Source organism: Vipera berus (genome assembly GCF_964194415.1).
Source record: "Vipera berus genome assembly, chromosome: 4".
NCBI classification, from domain to species: domain Eukaryota; kingdom Metazoa; phylum Chordata; class Lepidosauria; order Squamata; family Viperidae; genus Vipera; species Vipera berus.
In genome coordinates this window covers 86651076-86675056 of record NC_138206.1, presented here as the reverse complement: position 1 = coordinate 86675056, position 23981 = coordinate 86651076, and the positions used below count along the sequence as shown (strand labels likewise).

The 23981-nt window shown below is 36.0% G+C and overlaps 2 protein-coding genes and 1 long non-coding RNA gene across 8 annotated transcripts in view; 1 reads left to right on the top strand and 2 right to left on the bottom strand.

The window, feature by feature from the left end:
- Positions 1-14930, top strand: part of REV1 (REV1 DNA directed polymerase) — a 67163-nt gene extending 52233 nt beyond the window's left edge. The window contains exons 14-23 of one of the 2 annotated variants that reach the window (XM_081326424.1): positions 1126-1298; positions 4979-5081; positions 5717-5891; positions 6088-6278; positions 9698-9931; positions 10105-10219; positions 10363-10562; positions 10722-10878; positions 11371-11473; positions 14501-14930. In XM_081326424.1, the coding sequence (XP_081182550.1) occupies positions 1126-1298; positions 4979-5081; positions 5717-5891; positions 6088-6278; positions 9698-9931; positions 10105-10219; positions 10363-10562; positions 10722-10878; positions 11371-11473; positions 14501-14612 (1563 nt within the window). In that variant the 3' untranslated portion in view covers positions 14613-14930. The remainder of the gene's footprint in view (positions 1-1125; positions 1299-4978; positions 5082-5716; positions 5892-6087; positions 6279-9697; positions 9932-10104; positions 10220-10362; positions 10563-10721; positions 10879-11370; positions 11474-14500) is intronic. The other variant, XR_014026248.1, reaches the window with a different exon arrangement.
- Positions 65-11375, bottom strand: LOC308667279. 3 transcript variants are annotated; one of them, XR_014026249.1, is made up of 6 exons: positions 11240-11375; positions 10083-10239; positions 9584-9728; positions 5696-5849; positions 2824-3001; positions 65-1255 (listed from the first exon to the last, which is right to left on the bottom strand). It is a non-coding gene; the product is annotated as an uncharacterized lncRNA (long non-coding RNA). The 3 variants fall into 3 exon arrangements; XR_014026250.1 differs by lacking the exon at positions 9584-9728; XR_014026251.1 differs by lacking the exons at positions 10083-10239; positions 11240-11375 and having other exon boundaries at positions 9584-9840.
- A 208-nt stretch (positions 14931-15138) lies between the features above and the next one.
- Positions 15139-23981, bottom strand: part of EIF5B (eukaryotic translation initiation factor 5B) — a 43616-nt gene continuing 34773 nt past the window's right edge. For all 3 annotated transcript variants that reach the window (XM_081326425.1, XM_081326426.1, XM_081326427.1), the window contains 7 exons: positions 23512-23643; positions 21587-21718; positions 21414-21490; positions 21169-21333; positions 19015-19153; positions 18362-18523; positions 15139-17826 (listed from right to left, as the gene is read on the bottom strand). In XM_081326425.1, the coding sequence (XP_081182551.1) occupies positions 17719-17826; positions 18362-18523; positions 19015-19153; positions 21169-21333; positions 21414-21490; positions 21587-21718; positions 23512-23643 (915 nt within the window). In that variant the 3' untranslated portion in view covers positions 15139-17718. The remainder of the gene's footprint in view (positions 17827-18361; positions 18524-19014; positions 19154-21168; positions 21334-21413; positions 21491-21586; positions 21719-23511; positions 23644-23981) is intronic.

Below are 23981 nucleotides of genomic sequence, written 5' to 3'. Positions count from 1 at the left end.
GTAATTTCTTACCATGGAAGAATGCACTTATAGCCTATGTTCTCATGATTTATATGTTTATATATCTGTAGTATTCAAATCTTCAACATAAAAAGCAGGAACATTAATTGCCAATACAATAATTAAACTAACTCAAGATTAGCTTTGTAAATTTATATATGACTCACATTATATGGAATAATGTCAATGTATTATTTACAGTATATTTAAAATAAAAATAATTTTGTAGTACTGCTAAGCTTGTAAGCCGCCCTGAGTCTTCAGAGAAGGGCGGGATATAAATGGAATTAAAATAAATAAATAAATAAATGAAGAATATGAAAACAAAACGATCAAATATACAGTGACACCATTTTCAAGTAGTTCAACGATTATTATTTGTTTCCAATTCAAAAACTATTTGTAGACATTTCTACCATGCAGCATTATTTCTTTTGGAAAGTATAGACCATGAGTGTTGGTGCTGTGTGATAAGAATATGGTAGATCCTATAAACATTTCATATTCTTTATCGGTCTCATAGTCAAAAATTTATGTCGACATTTTAATTAAAAAAAAATGCCCTGCATACTTTTTATGTTCATTTATTTTATATAAAGATGCTGGAAGTGATATATACAAAGTACATTGAAAACTTAGAGAAATGTAAATGCTAAATAATATATTTATGAGCTATGGTTAATAGCTATAAATGGTTATTCAGTTCAATAGAACATTTATAGAAATCTGTAGAACAGGTTTATAAAATGTTTCATTTCCCAAATAGTTAGTTTCATTTCATTGGAACATGACATGAAATTTCCCACTGTACCAAAAGCTCTGTTTTGAGTACAAAATGAACATTTTTTTGAACCATTCTGAGCTCCAAGTAGCATTACAGCAGTGTTTTCAAGATTGAAATGCCTTGAAATTGCTCAAAACAGTTTGCTTTGAGTTCAGAAAAGGGGTTTCATATTTAAGAGAGAACATTCTGTGAAATTTCACACTTGCATTTTCTTTCATACCTATTATCAGTTGTTAAATTTAATGTTTATTTTGCTGGCATCCAGTAGTACAGTAATGAAGATCGGTTTTGATTTGTTTACATCTTTTAACCTGTGTAAAATCCATTTTCCCTATTTCAAGGCAAAAGAAGCAGAAGCTTTCCTTCTGAGCCTTTCAGAAGAGATCCAGCGAAGGTTGGAAGCAGCTGGTATGAAAGGAAGACGACTAACTCTCAAAGTCATGATCAGGAAAGCTGGAGCCCCAGTAGAACCTGCAAAATTTGGAGGGCATGGAATTTGTGACAGTGTTGCCAGGTAAATAGTTTGGTACATAAATTTGCACACTAATAATAAACACAATATCTCTGTTTTTCTCTGGCTTTGAGTCAGCTTTGCCTTTGCCTTTTTCCTAAGACTGTGAGAGAGTGATTCTGTACATTTGATATTTAAGGCATAACTAAAACTCTCAGTTTCTAGCCTAGTGCCTTTAATCATTGTATGGTGGCTTTTAATTCATTAGACTTCCTTTTTTTAAAAAAAATTCTTTTTAAGTCCTTTAATACCTCCTTGTAACATTACATTTTTATATTGTGATTTTAATTCATTATAAGCTATCTTGGGAAAACTCTGTTTTCAAGGGTGGGATAAGTTTTTAAAATAAAAATTGTACAAACATTCAAATTTGTTTCTATACTCTTTCACATGTCCGTACATCTTATAAAACGTTACTGTTAAAATACAAATAGTTCTTGACTTACGACCACAATTGAACCCAAACTTTTTGTTGCTAAGTGAGACAGCTATTAAGTGAGTTTTGCCCCGTTTTATAACCTTTCTTGCCACAGTGGTTAAGTGAATCCCTGCAGTTGTAACACAGTTGTTAAGTGAATCTGGCTTCCCCATTGACTTTGCTTGTCAGAAGGTTGCAAAAGGGGATCACATAACTCCAGGACAATGCAATGTTCATAAATATGAGTTAGTTGCCAAGAGCCCAAATTTTAATCATGTGACCCTGGGGATGCTGCAATAGTGGTAAGTGTGAAAAATGATTATGTCACTATTCCCTTTGCAGCTTCCAGAAGTGATAGGGGGGTTGCTTTTAACACATTGCTGTAAAAATCACGTGCCTGGGCCACAGTAACTAGACGATGTCTTTTACCTTCGTGCATCACCACCAGTCCAACTGGAATCTCCCATCTAAACTTGATATCACATTTCTTAAGTTCCTGTGTAAGAAATGCAAAATCTTTCCTTCTCCTTAAAATCTTTGGAGGAATCTCTTTTAAAACCAGGACTTCTTGCTCAGCAACTACCAATTTAGTATCATAAGCAGCTTGAATGACTTCATCTCTAATTACTCTCTTTGTAAAATAGACCACCACATCTCTGGGTAACTTCCTCTGTCTTGCAATCCATGAATTTACACGAAAAATTTTATCCATGTTTCCCTCAATTTCAGATGCTGGCTGGCCCAATACCACTTCCAAAGCCTCAGAGGTCAGCTGCTTTAAATCTTCTTTAGGATTCTCTTTTAAGCCCCTAATTCTAATAGCATACTGCATCTGATGGTACTGAACAAGGCTCAATTCTCCGTCCACTTTATCCCTTATATTTTCATTCTCTAATACCTTTACTTCTAATATAGAGTTCTTTTGACTGAGATCCTTCACTTTTTCCTCCAGCTGTTGCACACATTCAGCTACACTTTCAATTATAGACAACATGTCTACCCTCATTGCTCTAAACTTCTCTTCCAACTTCTTCTCCAATTTCTCCTCCAGCTTTTTCAACTTTTCATCCATCATATCAGACATTAATTGTGAATGCTTTTCTAAGGCACCTTGTAAATCCTTAAGCGTCAATGCCGGAGGGGGTGCAGGAGGAAGCAAAGCTTGCAACGAGGTCTGCTGCACCGGGGAAGACCCCGCACTCCGAAGAGCTTTAGAAGTTTTGGCCGCCATCTTTCCCCACTTTCACTTGTTACGCACTTTCACTTTGAAGCTATAAAATCCGTTGAGCTAGAGAGTAAAAATAAAAGTCCACATCACCATGATCTCCTGTACCGCTCTGCCTGCAATTTGATACTCCAGGGTATTTCCTTCTGGCAGGGGTGGTTGCTAACGCCTGGCTCTGCTCCAAAAATCACGGAGCAGAGACGCTGCGCAGCTCGGAGCAACCCAGGCTTTGGGGGGGCTCAATCCTTCAGCCGCCCAAACTCTCAGCTCAGGCGGCCCCGGAGAGCTCAACCCCTACCTGGGGCCTCACCCCCTCCTCTTCTCCCGAGGAGGGGGCTTCAAATCCATCTAAACAGCTGATCGGCACTGTTTACGATGGATAAACACAGCTGCGGAGCAGGCAGCCCAGAGACTGCTGTCTTCGGCGCCGCGTCGCCACTGGAAGTCAATTTATTCATAATATTAATTGGACCTCACTGTGTGTGATAACTTACTGGGGACTTAATAAAGCTACTAGTTTGATTCTTGTTTGCCAGAATATAGGGACAAGCTAGAGAAAATACACCATTGTTATCTAACAAAACGTGCAGGGAGCAAATAAGCCCAAAGGCTGAACTTAATTGCAGAAATTAAACAAGTAAGCCAATGATAGATTTTGAAATGCAAAATTTGGGTTTGTTTGTTTTTTTAGCTCCCACCTAAATTAAAATGACAATAGCTGTATTCCCAGAGAATAGTAAACCTGTATTATCAGTAGTGGGCTAATAAACAAAACCCATTCCCTCAATAGTAGCTTTTTCTGCTAACATAATTTTTATAGGTGGTCATATTAATCTAGCAAGTTTTTTACACTTCAGGTCTTGGTTTTCCGCCTTCTTTAAAAACAAGATTCATAAACTAGAAGTTTACAGTCCTAGCTTGTAAAAGAAATAACATGACAGCACTGATCATCAGTGGTAATCATTGAAAGCAACATGCTAATCAAATCATTTTTATCATATGCGTACTCACATTAGAAAGGGATAGGAGAAGAATCGAGTATCAGGAAATGAGTAGCTAAGTGCACTGTAATGATATTCACTCATGATAAAATCAAGATTTCCTAGATATTTTAAGATTTTTTTTAAATGCCCTTTTTAGCATTAAGAGTTTGAGTTGTGGAAAAATATAACGTAATAATATACCACATAATGATCAAAATAGTACTGCACAAAATAGTGTTAAGAAACTTGGAGAGAGAAAGAAGGGAACATTCAATATATTACTTGCATAATGGTTACTTTTTCTAAGGAAAAGCAGCTTTGGGCAATAGTTAAGTGTAAAGTGGTCTTCCTTGCCTGTTCTATTTTTACAAGCAGAAGAATAGATAAGGCAAATAGTGCATATACCTTAGAAAAGTCTACTAAATTTAAGTATGGGATTTTTGGCAGATGATGAGATAGAGAGCTGATGGATGAGAGAGAGAGATGATATAGATGGATAGATGATAGGACAGATAGATGATAGATAGATGATAGATAGATAGATAGATAGATAGATAGATAGATAGATAGATAGATAGATAGATAGATAGATAGATAGATAGATAGATAGATAGATAGAGGTACATACATACATACATACATACACACACAGAAGTTCAATAGATTACATTCTATATATATTACGATTGAAATCACTGGATCCAGCACTCATGCTTGATTTTCTCTTCTACAAAATTATCTACTGGCATATACTATTGAATGTAATTCGATATGTTCATATCTAGTTTGTATGATTGATTGGAATTTGTAAAACAATTGAAATTAAGATTAAAAAAACATGTCTAGAAGCCTATCTAGTTCTTTTTTCTGTATTGGCAACTCAGTTTTCTACCACAATCATGGAAACAAAATATGACAGCAATAGTCCTTGGCAATTTTGGAAATAATGAGTATATTCAAATATGTGCTTCTTCTGATCTTAGTGATGACATGTACTCAATCTAATCAGTAGCCATTGTAAGGCTGTTGATGCATTTTAAAATGTATATGTTTGTAGGACTGTGACTCTCAACCATGCAACAGATAATGCCAGAGTGATTGGGAAAGAAATAATAAATATGTTTCACACAATGAAATTGAATATTTCTGATATGAGAGGGGTAAGTTTTTAAATCACTGCAACTTCAGCACTCATGCTTGATTTTCTCTTCTACAAAATTATTTATTGGTATTGCTTTATTGTTCCAAATAGGAGTGGATATGTGATAAATATTTATTTCTTCCAGTGTGATAAATCCTATTACATGTGAAATAGTGCAGTTTTACATTGGACTAACTGGCCAGTCATTATTTAAAATGGTAAACACCGATCTGAGAAATAAAAATATGAAAAGGAGCATTGGCTAGGGTTAGGGAACTTTGGAAACTCTTGGATTAAACAGATTGTAAGATCTTCATTCACTGTTAGTTAATCAGCTAACTGGTTCAAGAATGTTTCATCGAATAACTGTAGATTCTTATTACTGAAAAAATCTTGTAAATTTAATTTCACTGTGACCTCTCCTTTTATTATTCTCATAAATATCCATAGTGGGCTTTTTTTCACTCACAGTGGGGTATGTCCGTGCGGGTGTGTTTGAAAGCTATAGATTTATGAAAAGGTATAGATTTATGAAAAAGTATTCCAAAAATAATTTATTAATGTTAAATATCTTTAGAAGACAATAGTTTTTGCTGCAGCAGACTGTAAAAGAACCCATCCCCCAAAATTTACCCTGGTAATCTTCTTTCCTAGGTTGGAATTCAAGTGCATCAGCTAGTTCCAGTTAATAAAACAATTTCCATGTCTTCCTCTAACACTTCATTACCTTCTGGGTTCTTGCCTGGTGGAGCTGATTCAATTATTGATTTTTTGCAAGTTCCAAAAGCTGTGAAGAAGTCCAAGAACAAAGAAGAAGAACGCAAGGAAGGTTGGAAGATAAATAACATTTTGCTTGTGGGGTTTTTTAAAGATAGTTTTTAAAATAAATTTTTATTCTTAGAAAACAGAGTTCCTTCTTAAAAAGTATGTTACCATAGGTAAAGTTAGTTGAGTTACTATACATTTGTAGTTTTAGCTTGGTGTTCTGCAGTGATTGAAAATGTTGCCTTTTCTTTGACTGATAGTGTTTTTGGCTGCTGTGGATGTTGAAATATCTTCTACATCAAAAGCATACACAGAGTTACCATCACAAGCAACTAAACTCCATCACATTACCAGCAAATCTGAGCCTAATACCAGTTTGAATGGTTTATATCCACCAATCAGTATAAAATCCAGGCTTAATTTAAGTATTGAAGTGCCATCAGCTTCCCAGGTAAAATTTCTTTTTATATGGATAACGTAAAATCAATTTTATGCCCCTTTCTTAATAAAGGATGCATAAGATGAATAGTTTGTAGCCGTTTATACAGTACGTAATGCTTCTTAGTACTCCAGTGCATGTGTTTTTCCTGGGTTTGGTTTGAAAAATAATTTGTTTAATTGAATGGGAGAGAAATTGGTCTGAATTCCTTGGATGCCATCTGACCTACCAAGCCTCATGAGCTGATAGCCTGATATTTGGGGGTGGGGGGGAGAGGAAGGGAGCTTGGAATGTAAGTATGGGGGAGGAATGGCAGCCCCCGGCTGAGTCTTGTGAAAAGCTAGCCAAGGTCAACCAACAATATGCTGAGCTGGGAACTGAGCACCTGATTGGATATTTGCAGAAGGGGAGAGAGAGGGAACTCTGTGTTGTTTGCATGGGAAAACCTCAGATTTAGCTTATGCTATTTCTGTATCCATTTAAACTTCAGGAAAGTATGCTCTTGGCAAAACAAATGGCCAAGAATTTTTCTTTGCTAGATAACTGGGTGGGACCGTTGACATTGGACAATAAGGAAAGAGCATTGCCACTCTCTTCCATCAGTTAGTCTATTGATTGAATTATTTCAGTTTTAGTCATTTCTCTGTATATTTCAATTACTTATGAAAGACTTAAGGATTTATTTATTTTTTTGTAATATATTTTATTGATTTTTTTCAAACATAAACCACTTAATAATTGGTGAACAGTGTGTTGTCTGGATTTACAGTTACAATCACTAACAATTGATTTCCATAATCCATAATCCACATAATAGTTTTAGTTGATTTCCTCTTTTCCCACAACATTGCAGATATTGAATAATACAATTATTGTTTCGATAGATAACAATTAAATATATAATTTTTCCCAAAATTCTTAAAAATAATAATCTCATCAATATAATATTTCTTTTCTATCTGATCATTCTGGTTGCCTTATCATAGATCCTGTTACAGTCTTTATTTTAATTTTTTCCCCCACCAAATTCTAGGTATTCTTACTGTTTAAGATTTTCTCAAAAATTAATTACATTTAAAAATTTGACTCTTTATTTTTTTCATATGAACCATCTCATACTTTTACATTTCCTAAGGGATAGATAAAACAGTGAAAAAGAAGAAAGGAGAGCAAGAATAAAGAAACATAAAAAATAACATGCTACTTAAAATATATATCCCTCCTAAACTAATATATTTGTTTCCAAGATTTCTTATTCTTTATTAACCATAATTAAAAATATGTTTAATCTTTAAATATTCCATCTAATCCTTTAACTCTTATTCAAAACATTTTTTCTTATCCTCAGATTTATTTTGTAGTCTTACGGGATAAGTTGTTTTTTCCAATTTTTGTAAAAAGATTTTCCGCTAGAATTAAATGTTTCTTTGTTTGGTTAAGTTCCATCATTAAGTTTCTATTCTCAATTCTATATCCATTTATCTGCTTTATCTGCTCCTTCTGTGTTGTTTTCTGGGAATTTTTTTGTTGCAGAGTTAATTTGGAAATAGATTGATTTATATTTTCAAAGTTATTTTGGATTTCTTTATGGTTTAAAGTCATTGTTGCTTGAATTAGTTGTGGTATATTATATATCTCCTCCTGTGAAGTATTTATGTTTTCTTGGTATGTTCTTTCTATATGTCTCTGATCCATGGCCAAGAATTTTGAGTTTTTCTCTTCCTTTCTTTTCTCTGTAAATAGCTTTAGAGTCCGAATTAAATAGATATTTGTAATCCAAATAGTTCAAAAAAGATTTTTTTTCTGAAATTTATAATTCTCTTTGTCTACAGCCCAGATTATTGTCTTTTTTATCACAGCTGTTCTTTGTTGTTAAAGCTTTGAAGGTCACAGACACAGATTAGCTGTTTTGCCAAGTCTTATATTAAAGTCGGTAGGGACGTGGTGGCTCAGTGGGTTAGGATGCTGAGCTTGTCAATCAGGAGGTCGGCAGTTTGGCGGGTCGAATCCCGAGTGCCGCGTAACAGAGTGAGCGCCTGTTACTCGTCCCAGCTTCTGCCAACCTAGCAGTTTGAAAGCACGTAAAAATGCAAGTAGAAAAATAGGGACCACTACAGTGGGAAGGTAACAGTGTTCCATGTGCCTTTGGCGTCTAGTCATGCCGGCCACATGACCACAGAGATGTCCTCGGACAAGCGCTGGCTCTTCGGCTTTGAAACGGAGATGAGCACCGGCCCCTAGAGTCGGAAACGACTAGCATGCATGTGCGGGGGAACCTTTACCTTTACCTATATTAAAGTCAAGGGACGCGGTGGCTCAGTGGGTTAGGACGCTGAGCTTGTCGATCAGAAGGTCGGCAGTTTGGCGGGTCGAATCCCGAGTGCCGCGTAACAGAATGAGCGCCTGTTACTCGTCCCTGCTTCTGCCAACCTAGCAGTTCGAAAGCACGTCAAAATGCAAGTAGAAAAATAGGGACCACTACGGTGGGAAGGTAACAGCGTTCCGTGCACCTTTGGTGTCTAGTCATGCCGGCCACATGACCACGGAGACGTCCTCGGACAAGCGCTGGCTCTTCGGCTTTGAAACGGAGATGAGCACCGGCCCCTAGAGTTGGAAACGACTAGCACGCATGTGCGGGGGAACCTTTACCTTTACCTTTTTATATTAAAGTCATAGCTGTCTTAGTCTTAATCCACCACTAGGTGTCAGCAGCATTTCACTTCCATGTATTTTGATCCTCCATAAAAAGATAAATTCGCCACTTCCGTTAGTATAAGGGTGAGGTGGAAATTCCCCTCCTTCCCTTTCGGAGGTATTTTGCTCCTTGGGGATCTTTTCCAGGAAATTGCATATAAAATAGAAAAGAGTAGATCGGATTCCTCACCCAGTTTTAAACACGCTGTTCATACTGCTTTTGGACTTCGGTTACTAGTAGCTTGGGCTGGTCGATGCAAAACGGCCAGCCTTTCTTCTGTCAAGTTAGAAGGCTTTCCCCAAGTTGAATGGAACGGCCGCTGCCATTCCGGAATTGCTGGAGCACCCTTCTTTCTTCGCTACCTCTCCAGGGTGACTTACACCTATTTAGGGTCCCCTGGCAGGGCAAAATTAGCTGCGGGGGTGCAGAGAATCCACAAGCCTGTGACCAGTTGCTACCGCACAAAACCGGAAGTCAAGACTTAAGGATTTAGTTTAACTTGTCCTGAGCATCTAGGATGCATTCACTTATGTTAGATTCTACTATTACATGTAGACACAGGAACAAGAGAAGAACAGCTTCTTCCTTTTATAACCTAAACATTTTGTACTTGTTTACTTACTAAGCAGAGAGTAAATACAGTGTTTCTGAGAAGAGTTCTGTGTTTAAGTTACATCAGATTTTCATTTCCACTTTCTTAAAGAAAAACACTATATTCACATTTTTTTCTTCATAGCTTGATCAGTCTGTTTTAGAAGCACTGCCTTCTGATCTTCGAGAACAAATAGAACATGCTTATTCTCTTCAACAAATAGATGCACATGATAATAGCAAGAAGGAACCAATAAATGGATACAATACTAGCTTTCCAACCCAGCCTGCTGGAACGGTTCTATTGCAGATGCCTGATCAGAAAGAATCAAGCAGTAATGCTGGAATTAATATAATAGCACTTCCAGCATTTTCACAGGTAAATGATAATATGTATTAGTAGATTTAATGTGGTAAGCATTTTCTATAGAAGTTCTGTTAGATTTCTAGTTAGAAACACCATTAATATTTATTTATTTATTACACTAGAGCCAAAACTCAGAGTGATTTCATATCAGTGATATACTCACAAGTGGATGCTTTATTACTTAGGTGGATCCTGATGTTTTTGCCGCCCTTCCTTCAGAATTGCAGGAGGAACTTAAACAAGCATATGACCAAAGGCAAAATCATGTAGAGAACATATTACAGCAAACAAGTGCCACTGGTAAGTCTTTGAATGCAATCCTGTCAAATAATTACATGTAATCTTTTTTATTGCAGCAAATTTGTGTTACAATGGCTGTGTTATGGTTATTTCTGTAATCATAAAATACTATGCAATTCTCAGTCTTATTTCTTTCTTCTCAGCATCAAAGAATCCAGTTACAAAAAGTAAGAAAAGAACTAGAAAGAAAATCCAAGTCAGCCCAGTAAAAAATAACCTTAGTCCTTACAAAAACAAGTGTTTGGGTAACCCTGCAAAAAATATGGTTGTTTCTGTTGGAAGTCCTCAGAAATTAATAGATAACTTCTTGAAACAGGAAAAAGCAATCAGTGACAATCCTCAGGTAACTTTATAAGATAATGCAGCATTTCAGTGTTTTTAAACTTATTCTGATTTAAAATAATAAATTTCTTATTTTTCTGGGGTTCTTGTGCTTTCGGTTATTAAATGTTTCCTATTGAGAAGACAAGAAATTTTCATTTTTATATATCTTTCTGGATAGATGGAAGAAGTACAAGCTATTACAAATCCTTCCAGTCCATCTATTTCACAGCCATTATCATCTATCACAATTTGGCCTCAAGCACCTAATCTAGCAGGAGCTATTGAATTTAACGATGTAAAGGCCTTGCTTAAGGAATGGATTACAACTATATCAGGTAAACTCTAGGTACATTACTTTTTAATGAAAGAATTGGTGTATCTTATAAGTAAATGTAATTGAAACAAAGCTACATTTCATGTTTGTACTGGATGTCATCAAATAATTACATTCTATAATCCTGGTATTTTTGAATAGGAGATTCAATATTTAAAATATTTTAATTCTTAAGTTATTTACTGTACTCTTAAGAGCTAATGTGGGTTTCCACTATTGCCTGCATTCTGTAGTCTTCAAAGGATATTTCTCTTAAAATGCCAGAGAAGTATATCTTCCAGTACACATATTTAAAATTAGACAATGTTCAAAATCACACAGGATTTTGCATACATAATAAAACACAAGCTTACTTTACTCACTTGAAAGAGGCAGATTTTTTGTTTTAAAAGGAGTATCAATTTACATCAGTGTCAAAACATCCTTTAATATAAAGCTGCTTAATTTCTGTTGCTTCTAAGAAGCATCCTATAAATTATTTATAATTTTGCAGATCCCATGGAGGAAGACATTTTGCAAGTTGTGAAGTATTGTACTGATCTGATAGAAGAAAAGGATTTAGAAAAGCTGGATCTAGTCATAAAGTACATGAAAAGGTAATTAAAGGCTAACTTATTTTTGATATATAGAAATAAAAAATCCAGATGACATTGAAAATAAGTTATAAAACTTATTTAAGAATTTCAGGTAATGATTCTTTATACTTGCAATCTTAATTTGTCATGTTATTTTCCACACAACTGAATATCTGAGACTTGTTCATTTGTGATACTACATCCGTTATTTATTGTGGATTGATTTCTCTGCATTATACTGGTGGGTTTGCACTTGCAATGTTCTGGAAGATTTCTGAGAGGAAGCCTGTATAGCAGTCCTGCCTGTCTTCTGCCTGTTTTGCATTAACTTGCCTCAAATCTCCTGCATTGCAATATTATTCCAGATTTATTAGGATATTATACCACCAAAATTATTAGGAGTGTTCTCTGTGATTTTGTACTGAATACAGACACATGAAGAATATGGGGAGTTTTCCATTTTCCCCCCATTTTGTTCTATTAAAATGTGTTTGTTTTTTCATTTTGTTCCCAGCTTTTTTACCACATGACCAAGGCCCACTGTTTCTCTGAAATTTCACATATGCTCCAGCTACCCGTCCACAAACCCTTTTTGCTTAGCAGGATATTGTGTGGATTCCTATCTATTGCTCAAAGTATTAGAATCAGAATTAATCCTCTTGCCTTCATATTTTCCTCTGGAAGAAAGCTTTAAAAGCTATTGCCATAGCTTCAAATAAGTTTTCTCTCTCCAGCCTCTGCCTGCTAGATGCAAGTGCTCTTTTTTTTTCTCTCTATGGCGGTGAAATAAAGTTAGCTCATCTATATACCAGAGTGGCATGGAATCATGAAGACTGAGACTTCATGAAAGCTTAACTCTTTCATATGCCCCCCTCCCCCTTTGTCAGTGATTGACAAGGTCATGCCAAGATTCACAAACCAAAATTCTTTCAGTTTAATGATCTCTTGGTGAAATCAGGGACTGTTGTTTTACTGCAGCTATCAAATGACAATCAGCAGTTTCCTCAGTAATAAGCTTCTCTTAGTAATACTGTATTCACCACGTTCATATTTCAGCTCTTCCACTACAGTCCTTTTACAGGGTGGTAAAGCAACTTGTCCTATAAAGTTTAAGTACTGTGAAACTATTTTTTATTTGGTAAAAAAATCCTGTTTTATTACCGGTATTTTATTCAAGAAATTGTTCACTTAAGCAATTAAACTTGTTAAACAATTAGAGGTTTCTCTGCCATCTTTGTGGAAGTTTATTTACTTCCCCTTTCTCCCTTTCATGACTATTGATGGCTTGTCTGTCCCATTCCCTTTTTCCATAACCAGTATTCTCCCTCCCCCCCCCCCATGGGATTAAATGGCTTGGAAGAAAATTGAATTACAACATCAGTAGAAAGTATTAAGAGCTTCTATCCATTCACCTCTTGCATCTATTGTAATCTTCCTCATGACTTTGGTCTGTCAAACAAGTATTCAGCCATCAAGAATCAATCCTGGTTTATTTCATTTAGTACAGTGACAAAGTTGCACTCAATATGATCACCTTTTCCTAAGAGCTTTAAATTCTACCTTTCCCAGGCAACTTTATTACCATTTTTCTACTCCAGTTCTTTTAGATGTTTGGAATCTTCCTTATGTAACTGCAAGTGAAATGCAGCTTATCTGTTTACAGTAACAAAGCTGCAACTTTGTGAATCACATTTTGATGTAAAATCAGCCCAATGCACAGCGTGATCAGCATGATGCACAGACTACAAACAAAACAACTATTTGTTTTTCTATAACTAGTTGAATGGCTACAGGATTTCACATAATCCACCTGCCATAATTTCTTGCATGTGCTTCTACTAAACTGCCCTAACTGTTAAGGAATTGAGGAGATAGCAGGCCTGAATAAACCTCTACAAATGGATAAGATTTCAGACAACAGGTTAACTAGAACAATCCTAGTTATAGACAAGGAGTTGGAGTTTTTCTGTTCTTTGAATTGCTCTCATTAAATACCAGTTATACTCTGTTCCTTATAAAAGTTCTGTAAATTTGTAAACTGACAAATATTTTGACATTTCAGTTTAAAATCTCATGATTTAATACCTAAATACAGAATGCATAATTTTGTATGTCTTGTGCCACTTTACATTTGTTTTTAAATGATCTTGCATAGACATTTTAGCTGTGTATGTGTGTATATAAGGGATTAACAAATATGGGACTAAAAAGTTTCATTTAGCATTTGAATAAGTTTTTTCTTTTTTCTTTTCTTTATGTGATATTAGTATTGCTTGTAGTCATTTCATATGAGCTAGAGTGCGATAGACGTAATAGTTTATTGTTGTTAGCATATGGTTGTTTATGATTGTTTTTACCTTTATACCTTGTATTTAGCTCTGGGAAGTCGGGGAGGGGGAAGGGGAGGGGGGAGGGCTAGGAAGGGTTGGGTGGGGGGTGGGGGGGAGGGATTGTTAAAGATAAACTGTATTGAAAAACTTTTTAATAAAAAAAAGGGATGCGGTGGCTCAGTGGGTTAGGACGCTGAGCTTGTTGATCAGAAGATTGGCAGTTTGGCGGGTCGAATCCCGAGTGCCACGTAACAGAGTGAGCGCCTGTTACTCGTCCCAGCTTCGGCCAACCTAGCAGTTCGAAAGCACGTAAAAATGCAAGTAGAAAAATAGGGACCACTACGGTGGGAAGGTAACAGCATTCCGTGTGCCTTTGGTGTCTAGTCATGCCGGCCACATGACCACGGAGACGTCCTCGGACAAACGCTGGCTCTTCGGCTTTGAAACAGAGACGAGCACCAGCCCCTAGAGTTCGAAACGACTAGCACGCATGTGCGGGGGAACCTTTAACTTTACCTTATGTGTGTATATGTTTGCATGTATTTTCCACCAACAATATTTTAAGTATTTTCACACAAGAAAGCAAACTACAATTAATATAGCTAAGCATATTGTAAGTTGGGCCAGGGCTGTTCCAGCTCAAAATCTTGCTCTGTAATCTATGAAAATGTGATGATTATTTTTCCTTTCCATTCTATCACTTTTTTTATCTCCACAGGCTAATGCAGCAGTCTGTAGAGTCAGTATGGAACATGGCATTTGATTTCATTCTTGACAATGTTCAAGTTGTTCTGCAACAAACTTATGGAAGCACATTAAAAATTATCTGATCTGATCTTGTAGAAAAGGATATGGTAAGAGCCTGGAGCTCTCTGATAGCTGTACCATAAGTGCTTGTGAGGTATTTGCAAAGTGCATGAAATTAAGCTAAGTTTTTATAAGTTGATTTTTTTTAAAAAAGAAGGTGTTTTGTACATTTTCTTTCAGCAAAGTGCCAAAATTTGTCAGTATTGCATGTAAATAATTGTGTTTAAATTCTTTTATTGTAGTATAGAATCAATTTACAAAATGTTTGTTTATAAAAGTTTTATGGATTTTTACAGTGAAGTGTTTACAATTGTTTAATAAAGAATTGTATGTAATTTGTACATATCTTGTTTCACTAGTTTAATTTTTTCCTAAATGCTATAAATTTGAGGAGTTAATATTAGTTTTCATATTTTCATTGGCTAAACATTTATTTTCAAGCTCAGTTATTTCACAGTGGCAGAAGGCTCTCTGAAAAGTGCTTATCTAGTGATTTGGACTTTTTTTAAAAAAATCATTATTCTTGGAGTATAACATGAACAACAGAATCCTGGCATTGCATTTCTGTCTCATAATTTGCTAAATCTGATAATATTAATGCAACTTGGTCTGTTCCTACTATTTTTTTTAATGTCAAACACATGTAAGAAATATTTTCCTATTCACAAAATACTCATTTTTCATTACTAATAACAGTTTTCCTTCTATTTAAAGAGGTTGTGTTATAGCAGTTTACTGAAATCTTTAAAAGTTTAGAGGAAAGAAGAACGTCTACTGGATTAGGTCAAGTGGCTGATCTTACAGTTTAGCAAATGGACTTCTTTTTGCATCCACACTACTAGTAGCTGGCTGACAAACCTACTCAGCAAAGTTTTACATTTTGGCAGGAAAAATCAAAGGTTTAAGTACAGATTAGGCAAGACCTTCTCAAAAACAGTAACTGTGAGAGGGACCTTGGAGTCCTAGTGGACGATCATTTGACTATGAGCCAGCAGTGCGCAGCAGCAGCCAAAAAAGCTAACACACTCCTGGGTAGTATAAACAGAAGCACAGAATCAAATTCACGCGAAGTATTAGTACCACTTTATAAAACCCTAGTGAGACCACACCTGGAATATTCAACCAATTTTGGTCACCGTATTACGAAAAAGATATTGAGTCTTTGGAAAAAGTGCAGAGAAGAGCAACTAACACAATCAGGGGCCTGGAGACTAAAACATATGAAGAATGGCTGTAGGACCTGGGTTTGGCTAGTCTAAAGAAAAGAAGAAATAGGGGTGACATGATAGTATTCCAGTACTTGAAGGACTGCCACAAAGAAGAGGGCGTCAAATTATTCTATGAAGCATCAGAGGGCAGGACAAGAAATAATGGTTGCGAACTGATCAAAGAGAGAAGCAACCTGAAATTAAGGAGAAACTTCCTAAGACAGGACAATTAACCAGTGGAACAGCTTGCCTTCAGATGTTGTGGGAGTTCCATCACTGGAGGTTTTTAAGAAGAGACTAGACAGCCACTTGTCTGAGATGGTATAGGTTCTCCTGCTTGAGAAGGGGGCTGGACTAGAAGACCTCCAAGGTCCCTTCCAGCTCTGCTCCTATTCCATTCTATTCTATCCTATCCTATCCTAGTGTGAAGAGATTTCTTCTTATCCTCATATCCTCCTGGTAATTCTAACAACATATCAATTGACCTTCACAACAGTCTCCTTAGAACTTAAGAGAATTCTGTTATCACATTTAATTTCAGAATTTGAGATATACTAATCTTTACTAATGAGGCTATATGAAAAGTGGTTTAATATCAAAATAAATAGAAAACAGTGAGGACTGAAGATATGTTTATCTTATCTGGTAAAAATGTTATCTTTAGAATAGACTTAAGTGACACCATATCTTGATGTTTTTGCATACCTGATTTGTTTCTTACCTAAGTTAATCAGCTTCTTTCAACTTGTAGAATTTTAACTTTTTATTACATTTACAATTTTAAGTTTACTGCTATATCCTGATAATTATGGTTGCAATGAGAATCATTTTCTGGCTGGCTAATGCCATTCTGCAAACATCCTGCCATTATGGTTAAGATTAAGGCCATTCTGCAAACATCAGGCAAAAAACAAAGAGTAGGATTGTTGATAATCTGCCTTCCATGTAACCCTAGCAGTAAATACCATGATGCTATTATTGTATAAGATCACTATCCAAAGATGGTTTAATTTTAGCCCACCTTCCTAGATGTTTGTACAATTATACAGTACAATTATACCACCTCATTTACATATTAATAGGATTACTACACATAACACTTCAACTACACTGACCAGATCAAACTGCTCAACTGTGCTCTTCCAAGCATTTGGCAGAGAGATTTTATTCCATCTTTCTAACCAACCTTACACAAGAGGACTATTGAAGTGTTCAGACCAGACACACATAACTAAATTTTGAAAGATATATTTGCATGCTGCACTGCCTTTACTAGGAATTAAATATCAGAGTAATGTTCATTTATTTTATTTGCAGTTCAGCATTAATGATTAATTTGCCAAATTTCATAAACTGTACAAGCAATAAAAGGCAGCCAACTATGCTTTACATTATTGTTTCACACCAATCAAATACAGATAGCCAATTACCTAATTTTTCTATAATAAATTTCTATAGGCACAAAGCAGAAGTGATGAAAAAAAAATCAGGGGGAAAGAGGGTATGCATAAATAAAGATTTCTTACATCAAAAAGTCCAAAAAATCACAAAGTCTGTAAGAGTTTGATTAGGCAAATACTGTGGTACTGATCTTACTAGTATAAAAGTGAAAGCTAAGTTACTTAATAAAAAAAATATTTTCTTTTAATTTGGGGGTGTGAACTGGAAAGGGCAAACTTTAAAAGTAGCCAGTACAAAGTGAAGGGCATTGGGAAAGATGCACAGGCACATTGGAACCACAGGGACATAAATTGACCACTGTCAAACCAGTGTAAGTTATTTGGTTTCTCATGGAAAACATTTTATCCACATTTTCCCCAGATGTTTGTTAAATTCAACAGCATATTTATTATAAGCTGCTGTTGTTCTTATAATAGGAACTGTGGGCTTTTGCTAATCATTGTTCAAACTTTGACAGAACCTAGATGATTTCAAATACTTTCTTGAGCTCCACAATAAGTTGCCAGTCAGACTTCTGCATTTCATCTCGGAACCAGTCTTTCAGGGCATCAATGGACTGACGACTAATCTGTAGGTAGAAAAACAAAATGTTTACCATGACACCTCTACTTGTAAGATTGTTATATATAGCACAAACCTACATTTCATAAATTTCAGAAACCAAAATAACTTTTTGAAAAGTTGCACCTTAAGCACTGTAATGATGTTTTCAACCAATTTTAATTTTAACCTCTATAAGCAAAGAATGATTTTGTATCAAAATTTCTGTAACAGCCTCTCTTCCCCACCCCCATGCTGACATAGTGCTAAGCACATTGGTTTGTGCTTAAATTGTAAGCCGCCCTGTCTTCGGAGAAGGGCGGGATATAAATGGGATTAAAATTAAATTAAATTAGTCTAATTCAGCCATGTCAAATTCATCACGCCACGTGACGTCACACATATCAGAGCTTTCCCCCCATTGCCAGCAATGGGGTGGGTGCGGTTTCGTGATGTGTCCAGCCTGCGGGCCGGCAGTTTCGCACCCTTAATTCTATCCCATTTCAAAAAAGGCCTTTTGTCCCTACATTCAACTATGACACTCCGAATTAAAAAATGTTCACCTTGCTGACAAGCATATCGGTTGCTTCAAAATGTCGACCGTACATTTTTGGTGCTTCACCAGGAATTGGTTCTATTTTTACACAGACCTCTTGACCTTTTTTTGCAACATCTACTTGTTTATGATTTATTTCAATACTTGTAATTATTCCAATATCAATGAACTGTAATAAAACATACTTTAATTAGCATTCAATTTGCAGAACAAGGGCATAAGCAAAACGTCCCCATAAAATCTGAAGAATATGGCAGTCTTTTGTTAACTGTTATGTGGTACTGTACATATGTGACAGGGTATACAATGAAAGATTGGGACTGAAGTCCAATTATCTCTAAACACCTGAGAAAACCTTGGGAAAGCAGCTTTGCAGGCTTTTACTTATTTCTAAAGATGTTCTGTCAAATTTAAGATTTCAAGCTGCATAGAAAAATAGATCCATAGATAAAATCAATATTCCACAGAAGTCGTGATAGAGGACATTTCATCAAAGAATCCAAGTTTCTAATCTATGCAACTTAACTGCAAGATAGTTGGTTTTTTAAATATAAAAACACCTATTATCAAAATATATTAAAATGAACTATTTTTTAAATTATCCAAATATAACCCTTCTTTTAAAAAGATAGAATATATTTAAAGATACAAAATACTCACATTTTTACTAGGTACACAAATTGGAGTTCCTTGTTTTACCTGACCTGCGTCCACAAGGACTCCCATCACTATTGGATCACGAGAATTAAAAATAAATTGAGAAAGTATTTTCATCTTACAAGGGAATACTGCTATATGCCTGGGAGGAAGGGGGAAAGAAAGATAACAAAGAACTATTAAAATGTGGTCTGAAAATAAACCTGCATGCACAAAAATCTATTTTGATTCACAAGTACTACTTCTGAGAAATCTAGACTGAAAATAATTTAAATCCATAATGCCATATCTACTTCAGCAATTCCTAAACCACATAAAACTCCTAGAACTGTAAATATTTAATAAAAATAAACTGACTGTAATGCTACAATGTGCATGTAATTATTTGGCAAGCTTTCTTCAGTAATCATAAAGAACTCTTACCCAGATTTTATAAAACGTCTCCATGTGATGTAGACTAGAATTCTAAAACATTTAGCAGTCTATTAACTGTAATTTGTTTGGTCATGAGTTGCCTATTTTTATCAAGTAGTAAAGAAAATTATTAAATCATAAAAATGATACAATATATCACAAAAGGCTGCTATCACTATCAACTATGGTATCATTCTGTCACAAGTAGTGATAGTCACTATTTGTCACATTTAGTTTAGCAGTTTCCTTAGACCAGAGGTAGGCAACCTCGGCTCTTTTATGACTCGTGGACTTTGACTCAGGAATTCTGGGAGTTGAAGTCCACGAGTCATAAAAGAGCCGAGGTTGCCTACCCCTGCCTTAGACCAACGAAGTAACTCTATAAATACAAGCAAAACTCTATACAGGTAATCCTAGCAATTCCATCACTAAGCGAAGCAGTTGCTAAGTGGGAAATCATGTGACTACAATTGTGCTTCCTTTTTCCCACTTCCCCGCCCTTTGGAATGTTCATGCTGGGATAATTAGCAAGAAGGGAATTAATGTTTGTATTTACATTCATGAGAGGAAGGGATTACCTGTATTTATACAGGTAATCCTCGACTAACTATGACAAATGAGCACAAAATTTATGTTGCTAAGTAAGACAGTTGTTAATTGAGTTTTGCCCCATTTTACAACCTTTCTCACCAGTTAAGTGAATCACTGCAGTTAAGTTATTCCCCATTGAGTTTGCTTGTCAGATTGCATGAGGTGATCACATGACCCATGCAACTATCATAAATGAGTGTCAGTTGCCAAGCATCTGAATTTTTATCATGTAGCCATGGAGATGCTGCATAAGTGTGAAAAATTGTCATAGGCCACTTTCTTCTGTGCTGTTGTAACTTGAGGCAATCACTTAATAAACTGCTGTAGGTTAAGGACTACCTGTACGCCATATGAGAAATATAGAAAGCAATGTGCTGGTGCTGGCAGCTGTAAGCACACTATGCAAACAGCCCGTTGTTTTCCCCATTATGTCTGTTTACTTTCTTGTAATCTAATTTGTTCCCTCCAATATGAGGGAGGAGGGGGGGACATCAAAGGTCAGACACAAAACAATACATACCAATTGTAAGGCAATTACATGACTGAAGGATGCTACGAAGTTCATAAATATAGGTATTGCTCGTAAGCTTATTTTTTCAACATTGTCTTAACCTTGAAAGGTCACTGAACAAAGCAATCAGTAACTAAGGACTACCTGTATAACTCTCCCAAACTATTTCTACCTATTCTACCAGGTACTGCAAGAGGGATATGTTCTGGGTCCTGTTGGGTAAAAAGGGCGCAGAAAGTTCTGCTGCAGTGCCCGTCCTTTAGAACTTCATTAGAACAGAGACTATCTGTGACCATGCTGAATCTTTGTAAACCTCTTGAAATCTCAGTTTGGGGCCTGGGGCACCAAGTATGTGTGAGAGTCTGTCTCTTGGCTTTATTGATGAGTTATTTTCTGGATGCTTGCCTGTTATGTTTTTATTTGTATATTATGTGTATTTTAACGACTGCTTCAGTCAACAACCGAGATTCTGGTCCAAATTGTAGTATTTAAGTGAGGATGTCCTATGTTTTTATACTAACATTTTTCAGTTGAAATGAGAATGAAACACTGAACTGATATAAGACTGGTCTTAAAAAAATAATTTCACAATTCACACACAATATTTATATCTATATCTCAGAATGAGAATTTCTACTTACTTGAATTCTTCTTGTTTCTGTTTTTTGTAGTCTTGCCTATATTTTGTGAAGGCATCAAATAAATGATATATAATTTCTGCACTAAAGATTCTAACCCCTAAACTATCAGCCATTTCCTGGGCATCTCGTTCAATCCTCACATCAAACGCCAAGATCACTGCGTACCTTGAAAATAATAATGATAATATTAGGTAGTTGTATATGACACCTACTTAGAAATGCTACAAACATTTTGAAATACTCACTGTGGATCATGCTCCAGCATGACTGATGCCTTCATAACATCCTTTTTATGCACAGGTCCTATATTAATACCAGCATACTGTCAGGAGACAAGGAAAAAAACAGCTCATCTTAATATAAATTCTGCAAGTATTACATAACAAAATAATGACAAAAAAGAATCTTGAGTACTTACTGGCACTTCTGAAGTTTTCAGAAATTCAAGTAATGCTTCTAAAGATCCCAAGGTAGATGCCTGGACATAGACACCTTTTTCTTCTAACTTTATGGCATTCAGTGTCTGCTTCAGTTCATGTATTAATTCATCCTTAAAATAAAAAATGAAGCATGTTAGAAAACCTGCTTTTTCTTGTCCAAAACCGGAAGTAGCATTATATAGATGCGCAATATGTATATCAGAGAGTGTCATGCCTGACTTGGATGAGGAAATGGAGCCAGAACAGGACCCTATTGAGGCCCAGGAGGGGGTGTCTGTGGCTTCAGAGGACTGTGGGGAAGAGCAGGCTGAAGCAGGCCAAGGGCCCTTCAGGTTTGGAACAGGAGACAGAGTTCAGGCGAGGAGCAAGGCCCACCCCCACCTGATCCTAGAGCTAGGAGAGTGGAGAGGAGGAGGGAACAACGCAGGCAGGCTCACTTACTTGGGAGGACAGTGTCCAGCCCCACCCCACAAGGCACACCTGGGGACTAAGATATAAGGAGCCGCTGTGGGGTGGGAACTTTCTCAGGAACAAAAGTTGAATCTTGGGAAAGTTGTGTATTGTTGCTCTTGTTCTGTGCCTTTTTGGGGAAACCTGGACACCTTAACTACAGGGACCAGCTGACCACATGGATTTCCTGATTTATGACCTCAGACTGCATTTCGAATTCTCTCTTTGCAAACTGTTCAGGCTCAGGGCTCATTAAGTTTATGTTTTGTTTATGGCCTTGAGGACATTTGTATACTAATCAGGCTGTATTGAAACTGCCTTCAGCCAGAGTCCGCTGGAAGCGTGTGTGTGTGTGTGTGTGTGTGTGTGTGTGTGTGCGCATGCACAGACGCGCTTTAGTTGGAGGCTTGCCAGCAAACGGAGCATTTGGAGGAAATTAAAGAACTGTTTACATTGCCAGCTGACTGCATTGCCTTTGTGCTGTGCCCTGGGTCATCACAGAGATAGAGCTTCATATTTAGGAACATGCCACTGGAAGCTCAAACTAAGGTTTGCCATAGTATAGAGCTCTACCACACAAGACAGCAAAAACTGTTTGTGGCCAACCAATGTCCCATTTGTAGCCTGAGAGGGTGGAGCCCCAAATTTTTCCATGATAGTGATGCGTTTGTGGAGGGTAGGTGAATTTTAAAGAAAAAATGGTAACTGTTTTAAGCCTTCCAGGAGCTAATTTTACTGGTTAAAATTCCCAAACTCTTTTTATTTCAGCATAAGAACTTTTAAAAATGAAGAATGTTACATTTCAGTTTGACTGATTTCTATCTTCTCAAAACACAAGGTTAATTTACAAATACTTAGATTAGATTTTATCCCATCTTTAAAAAAAATCACAAGTAAATCTCTTATTTCTCCAGGGTACAATGAAAAGTTCAGTTCTGTGGTAATCAGTGCTAAAAGATCCCCCTCCCCCAAATTCCCCATTAAATGTTCCAGACACTAAAATGTCAGCAATTATAATTCAATCCTAATTTTACAGATTTCTAGACAGTACAGAATTGTCCAATTTTTTTTAGCTAACATTTAATTGAAACCTATTAGCTTATTCAGATGCCACAGCTATTATTATACCTATAAGGCCTTACTTCAATTTACTTCTCAATGATTTGCTATATGAGAACAATCATTGCTTTTAATTACATCGCACATTTACAAATTTAAAAAGCCAACAGTTGAGAAATGCTACTTTGCTTCAGTTTCTTTATAATGTTTTGGAACATAGGGGGAAAGTTTTCAACCTGGGAATAAAAATGTATTCTGAAAAGTTCCTCATTGATGGAATTTCACACAACGTATTCCTAATTGTTCTACTTCAGCACAATTGAGTCATTTATACTGGGATTTTCTGGCTGCTGAAACTCAATTAAGATTCTGATGGGGATCATCTATGCCTTACTTTAAGAACTGGAATTTCATCTTCTTTATAGGCTACGAGCAGGGGCAACCCAGCCAGTGTTTTCTCCAGGTCCTTGCCAAGAATCTTTACTCCTTGTGCAGCAATAACTTCTTTGTGTTTTTCATATTGATTCTACACAAACAGAAAGATGAATTGAAAAGCACATAATTATTTTTCTAGTTCTCCAATTTATTATCTTTGTTTTAATTATATTCAGAACTGTCAAGCAACATCAAGAACCCCAATCATTTAACTCTATTCAGTCATTTGACAAGATGACAGATATACATTTATTTAATGTGAATCCTACAATTAAATTAAATTGGAAGGAATTAATATGACAAAAGAAAGCACTTCTTGAACAAAAATAACCATTAAATGTTGCGGTTTTTAGGCTGAATACTTTCACAAGAATTGCTGCTTTATCCAAATTCTAAGATAATACAATATAAAGGCTCTTAGGTTAGATT